The 7,190-nt window shown below is 43.9% G+C and overlaps 1 protein-coding gene across 2 annotated transcripts in view; it reads left to right on the forward strand.

Annotated features, from left to right (window-relative positions):
- vta1 (vesicle (multivesicular body) trafficking 1) overlaps positions 1 to 6,633 on the forward strand; it is a 54,043-nt gene extending 47,410 nt beyond the window's left edge. Inside the window, exon 8 of one of the 2 annotated variants that reach the window (XM_073492937.1) lies at positions 4,594 to 6,633. In XM_073492937.1, coding sequence (XP_073349038.1) covers positions 4,594 to 4,739 — 146 coding nt within the window. In that variant the 3' untranslated portion in view covers positions 4,740 to 6,633. The remainder of the gene's footprint in view (positions 1 to 4,593) is intronic. The other variant, XM_073492938.1, reaches the window with a different exon arrangement.
- Positions 6,634 to 7,190: the final 557 nt, after the last annotated feature.

Here is a 7,190-nt window from a genome sequence, read left to right on the forward strand (position 1 = left end):
CCAGTCGGGTTTCCACTAACGTATGTTGAAGAGTCACATTACAAAAGGTTGATAAGACCTGTCAGTTCTTACGCTCGCTTGAAGCTGCTTTTTTCATATCTTGGAACATAAAGTTAATGAACTTAAATGCAGAATCAGTTCTGATCGTGAACATTTCACTCACATGACTGATCAGCTGTTTCCACTCAAGAAGAAGAAGAAGAAGAAGAAGAAGAAGAAGAAGAAGCTGTTTCCACTTCCCAGATATTCACATAAAATTCCCATTTCCAGATTAATTACCAGATTCGTTTGTCGACAGACGAGGCAACTGGTCCTGATTCTTCTTCTTCTCTGGTGTTTATTGACAGCAGGCAAACAACTGTCTGCTTCTGATTCCTGACATTTACTTCTCCTACTTTCTTTATTGCAGCTTAAACCACCATCTTCTGTTGCACAGCCTCAGTTATTCACTTCAAACCAGACGATGGAGACGCAGCGAAATACACAAGATCAAGATGAAACATTAGATGGAAACACAGAAGAGCTCAATGCTTAGAAATGTTTGGCTCTTTACTTACTGACCTGTTCATCATCTTACAGACAAATTGATATTTAACGTGAGGCCGTTTGAGACAAAGTCCAATTAATATGCACATAATGTTAAATTCACGTGATTCGACTAGTTTTGACCCATCTGTTGTTTTGAGCACACGTCCTGCTCTGATCTCTGATGACTGCTCTGCTCTGCGCTGATGTGACGGTGGACAGTGTTTAGATCGTCCCTGTGGTATCACTGTTGGTGCCACTGCAGCAAAGACGCCGTTAGCAGCCTGACTGCTGTCCAAAGCATCTACAAACCCTGATCTCAGAGTGAAACAGCCGGTAGGATTAATCAGTCGGCAGGTTTTGAAGCGTCTCAAGTCCCGGTTGTGAGAGGAGACACATATCAACAGGGGAATGGACTTTGACACCGGAGCGTCTCCATCCAGTGACTCCCCGTCCATTCACTCTTGTTCCTCCTCGGTTTCTGTCACTCTCCCTCTTCACCTTCTTGTTTCCACAGTTGTTACCTGTGGATGGTGAACAGGTTAAACTGCGCCTCGTCCGTAATTCGTCCTCCATTTATCCGGGAAACATCCGGTTCTGTGGCAGACGGAACAGATCAGCACGGTGAGAGCGAGGTTTATAGTGAGCGGTGTCATTCTTCAGTGTTTACTTCTGAATGATGAAGCAAAGAAGTTGTCTATTTCCAGTTTACCTACAAATATCACAGTTCAGAAAACACTGGGTTTATTGATCCATGTGACAAACACACAGTTTAAACTTGGATTATTTCCAGTGGAAACTGTTCCCGGCCTGGTTTGTGGATCATCCAGAGTAAGTGACAGCCTTTAAACTGTGTTTGTAGCTGTGAGGAGCAGCAGCAGCGACTGTGTCCTCACATTCAGACTGAAACATAAAGGATCTACTGTGGAAACTGCTCCGCCGAGTTGTTGAATATTATTCTCAGTAATGTGTTTGATTTTGTGCTGCCAGTCATTTCACGCAGCGGAGATCTGCAGCCGTATGAATGGACGTGTTTGATATGCAGTGCGCGTCTCATGTACTGTTTGCAGAGCACAGCGAGGCGCGATGGAGGGCAGCGGAGGTATGGTTCGAGTTAACGAGAGTCCTCCAGAGAGGAGAGAAGAAGAGCCGACTGAAGGACAGAAGAGAGTCAGACAGGGAGATGAACACAAGGAAACATTCGTCACAAGCGAGTCTATGAATTGTATTCCTCAGATGATGAATCACATTTTATTTGTCAGAATATTAAACACGAGCTTCATATGTTTCACCTCATTATCAAGGACTCCTTTCACACCTATGAACCGAAGCAGAGCAGCTTGCAGCAATTTTCACGCCAGAGTTGGTTCAGCTTCAGCAGAAATCACACACCGACAGACCTGCCAATGAAGAGAGGAGGAGACACGGGAGAGAGATGTGGACGAAAGTAATAAAAGGATGAAGAAGAGAAAAGGTCTTGTCATTTAGACGTAACGGATGTTTTTCTTCTCGGAGCATCACGATGGAGGAGAGCTGACATCGTTCAGAGAGAAGAGCTGACGAGAATTTAAAGTTTCTTAATCTAGCGATTCGTTGTTTCGTCTATAAAATGTCAGAAAATGGTGAGAAATGTTGATCAAGATGACGACGACATTCAAATGTCATAAAGGAGGAAAGAAAGCAGAAATATTCAGTGTGTGACTTTGTGTTTCTAACGTATTCCTCAAACAGATATATGGATTAATTTGTGCGGCCTGAGGAAAGAAGAGAAACACTGAGCGTGTTCTCAAACAGCTGCTGGCTGGACACGGACAGATCTGAAGCTTCACCACAGTCCTGTATGTGAAGGAGGGTGTACGTAGTAGATGTTGTGGTTCCTTCAGGCTCGACTGTCGTCCTCCAGGGACCCTGATGGGTGGAGGGCTGCAGTGTAACGAGCTGCAGAAACACAGAGTGAAATAATACAGTTTAAAGGAACAGTTCACCCCAAAAAAACAAAAAGTAAAGTTCAGTGTTTGCGTCCCGTGTTGGAGGAAAGTCAGGTGAAGTTTCCACAGAACATTTCTGGAGCTTCACAGCGTTACAGCATTCTGCTAAAACATCATGTCTCCAGACAGCTCGTCTGCTGTGACCACAGTCTGCAGAAGACAAGAGATCACACTGATCTGAGGAGAGGTCGAGCTCGTGGACCCGCCGGCAGACGGGGTGCACGCTAACACTGTTAGCTCAGCAGCGCCAGTGAAGACTTCTTCTTAATAAAGGGTTAAATGGAGGTTTTCTGGGCACAACCGACTGGGAGGAGACCCGGGGCAGACCCAGAACTCACTGGAGGGATTATACATCTCATCTGTTCTGGGAACGCCTCGGGATCCTCCAGGAGGAGCTGGAAAGTGTTGCTAAGGAGAAAAGACGTCTGGAATATCCTGCCCAGGATTAGTGGATGAAGACAGATGGATGAACGTTGTGCTGCTCTGAGAGGTCGATCAGCAGAATCTTAATTGACAAGTGTTTTAATAATTCTTCAAGCAAAAATGACAGAAATGACTCCAGCTTCTGAAACGTGTCGACTTGCTTCAATTTTGTGAAAGTTTGAGACCCGGCAGCTTTAAAACGTGAACGTGTCACTCAGCACTACGTCACAGTTTTTCTTTGCTCTGATCGTCCATCCATCTCCATCCAGAGGCTGTTCGCTCTGCACCCGGAGGACAAACTCAAATGAACCCAGACGTTTCAGACCTGCAGCGTTTGTGAATGAGTCGGTGATGTCGAGCTAACAAACTGAAAGTCATCGTTAGATGTTGGAGAACACGAGCTCATATTCAGATTAATGTGAAATGAAGCTGATGGAGAAAATGTTGGTCCGGCTTCACACGTAAAGTGAAAGTGCAGAGTTTTAATGTGGACGACCTGATGAGCTCACAGGTCAAAGGTCAACACCACTGTCTCTATATTAAATACTGCAGTGATGAGGGTTGATCAAAGGGAAGCAACACACACACACACACAGACACACACACACACACACACACACGAGGCAGATCACAGAGCGGTCTTTGTTTTGAACGTCTCAGACGACACGCAGCTCTGCAGCAGGTAGTGCTCATCACAAATTACCCACAATCCTCAGAGTGCTGACAGCTGATTATTGGCTGGAGACGAGTTTCCATGACGCAGGTCAGAACGGACCTTCAGACTGATTCTTCTGTTACTGTCAGACACAAAGAAAATCCTCACATCTAAGAAGCTGGAAACAACTTCATGATTCATCTGATACTGAATTAGTTGACGAGCGGAGAAGGTTCGGTGTTTTTATCTTCTTAAATAATCACAGGAACATTAATGATTTGACTGAAACGTTGACTTAATGTGTAAAATTAAATAAATGTGACATAATAAACTTCTGATTCATTGTTATACATGAAGAGAAGCATTTCAAGTTGTTTTTCTGTCTCCTGTAATGATTTTAACATCAAATTAAATAAATTATTTAATTTATTCACACTGACTCGACATGACAGACATTTTTTTTTATTTTTAGTTTGTTTCTGAAAGCATTCAGTAAACTCATCGTCTGGTCGACTCATCGCTTCACTTTTGTTTTCACTTTTAAAAAAACTCAACTAAACATTTTAATAATCAAAGATGTGTTTAAATCAGAACCATCAGTTCATGATTTTCGGCTTTTTCTGCTTTTTCTCTGTTTCAGGTCATTTTAACCTGAATGATTTTGAGTTTTGATGAACATGTTTCAGTAGTTTCTGATACTTTCTGGACTAAACGTTTGGGACAGACTCATGTTCATCCAGGGTCAAAGTGGTGGTTAACTTTGCCCCTCGTGTCGAGTCTCCTTACATCAGATCCATGTTACCTCAGACGAGGCAGAAGCGGTGACGTCGCTGCAGTTTGAGTGTTTGGTTGTTTTCCTGCTGTCTGATGAGTTTCATGACGTTTCTCCTCACAGCCGCAGTGACTCATGATGTTTCCTCTGATTGCTTTGTTACATGAACTGATATCTCTCGTCGTCTTCTCCTCTTTTCACTTCCTCTCTCCCGTCACCCCTCCCCCCAGGCGGCGTCCATCTCTCCCCAGAGGAGTTCACCAAGGCCCAGAAGTACTGTAAGTACGCCGGCAGCGCCCTGCAGTACGAGGACGTCGGCACGGCCATCCAGAACCTCCAGAAAGCCCTGAAGCTCCTCACCACGGGCAAAGAATGAAGCCTTTGTCCCGCTCCATCTGATCCCTCCATCCCTCCTTCTTCTTCCAGACATCCCCCTCTTTTCTCCACAGCAGCGCCGCGCTATCTGCCACTGATCGCACACACACACACACACACACACACACACACACACACACACACACACACACACACACTGCAGCCGTGCTGTGTAGAGAGACGTTCAGCTCGCCGTCAGAGGACATGATGGAAATCAGGCTACAACAATGGCTGCCTGTGTCTGACACTGTCGCACTGACTGACTGACTGACTGACTGACTGACTGACTGACTGACTGACTGACTGACTGACTGACTGACGGCAGGACACGCTGACTCTATTTTTTTTATTATTCGACCCCAGAAATCATCGCTATGACTCTGAGCTGCAGCTCGAATCTCAGTTTGACTAAATAATCTCAACTCAGCGTCCACATCCGTCTGAGCTCAGAGGCTCCAGCACACGACACACTGACTGCTCAGCTTAGATTAAAACACAAACAGGTCAGAGAGGATCGACACAAAACATTAACGTGAATCCATAAATGGATAATTGGTCGGACCAAAGTCCTGAGAGTCTTGAGTTTTTGCAGCTTCAGGTCAGATCTCTTTATCAAAGTCCTCCCGCTGCAGCTCGTCCTCCGTCCTCCTTCAACATCACTGATGATTTATTGAGACGAAACCAACAAAAGTTAATCATTTTTAAATGGATTTCAAGACAAGAAGGAGTTTCTCATGTTTGTGTCGTGTGCAGCAAAACCTTAAAGCATAAAGTGAGAAGGGTTTATCTACCACAGCTCCGGTCACAGAGCAGCTCGCTAACAAACTAATTAAAACATCCAGAGGAGTAAACAACTAACATGAGCAACGACAGATCAGAAAAATAAAGAAATGGAGGTTCTTAGAAGAAGAAGCTGGCTCGTCCCTGCAGTGATGTCTCTGTGTGTGAGGGAGGTGAGGTGGATCAGAACTTCTGTCTTCACATCTGTAACCTGACATTAGAAAACAAATGAGTGGTGAAACTGTTCTGGATCCAGCGAGCAGGTGGGAACGTTGAGTTAAATCCCTGACGCATCACAGTCCAGCAGCTAAATATGTCTTCATTATCACTGAGCTGCACGTATTGACTCGTAGCATAAAGAATCATAATAAAGTTTCTGTCTGAAATGTTAAAGAAAGAAAGCAAATGTACAGAAGAAGATCAGGGCCGCTGGAAAATACAGACTTTTTTCTTAAATTCTGATTTTGTTTTCACGATTCGGGAAAAACGTCAGAGCTCTTTTTGTTTTTCTTCCTCTTCTGTACAAACTGCAGCCTTCCCGCTGACGGATGGAGATCCGGTCTGCTGACTCTGACACGATACTCGACTAACCAGCACACTAAAAGACGACTGACTCATTTCTACATTCAGACACTGAGCTTAGATGTCGGACTGACTGAGCAGCTCGCAGAGTCTCGTGGAGTCGTGAGATCGTTTACAAGCAGCGAGAATCTGAGACGACGTTTCATCCGCGACACACATTTTCTGTCTTTTCTTACCTGTTAACGAACGTATCAGCTGCAGCTCGTTGTCACAGCTCATCATTATTAACGTAACGACATGTTTACTTTACAATCAGAGTGAATCAAAGTGCTGTCGAGGTGTTGGAGGGTCAACAGGGGGCGCTAATCCACAGATCATCCTCTGACGTTTGGTTTCTTAGAGTCGTTTTACTCAGTTTGTTGACGCATCACTTCCTGTGTTGGTGTTTATTATTTGTGGGCGAGGGCAGAAGTTTTCTGCTGGTTTCTATTTAACACTTTATTTTAGTGGGACTTTAAAGCTTTTCACAAACCTGCAGTCAGACGTCGACATCAGAGTGACTCCAAACGATTTGAATAAAATATTTGAACTGTTGTGTGTGTTGGTTTCGTTTTTTTACCTCTTTAAAGTCTTTTTTCATTCTGAAGTTCAGATATAAAAACTGTGAAATGATCCAAACACTGGAGCCAGGTGAGCTGCAGGAGACAGTGAGAGAAAACCAAAGTGTTTTTGAACAGTGAACGTCTAAATATCTTCTGACAGACACCAAAACTAAAATAAGAACCTGAGTGTGATATGTGACGAGAAGTCTGCTCGTCTGATGAGTTCAAAGTCTTTTTAATATAAAATGAGTCACAGTTTGAGTCGCTGATCTCGACAGTGACCTCCTGGAAACATCAGAAGCTCCTTATTGAATCACCTTTACACATTATAAACAGTGTCTGTTTATTTCTACACAACTACAGAATGAACTATTGAACGCGTCACAGATCAACGTCTGGACCAATTTCATCAGAATCAGAAATACTTTATTATCCCAGAGGGGAACTTGTCAGTGTTACAGCTGCTCCCATCAAAGTGCAGAATGCAGAAATAATAATAATATCAGTTCATGTTGTGATATGTAAGAAATCATCGAGGAACGTTTAGT

The sequence above is a fragment of the Pagrus major genome, chromosome 22 (genome assembly GCF_040436345.1).
Source record: "Pagrus major chromosome 22, Pma_NU_1.0".
Lineage (NCBI taxonomy): Eukaryota > Metazoa > Chordata > Actinopteri > Spariformes > Sparidae > Pagrus > Pagrus major.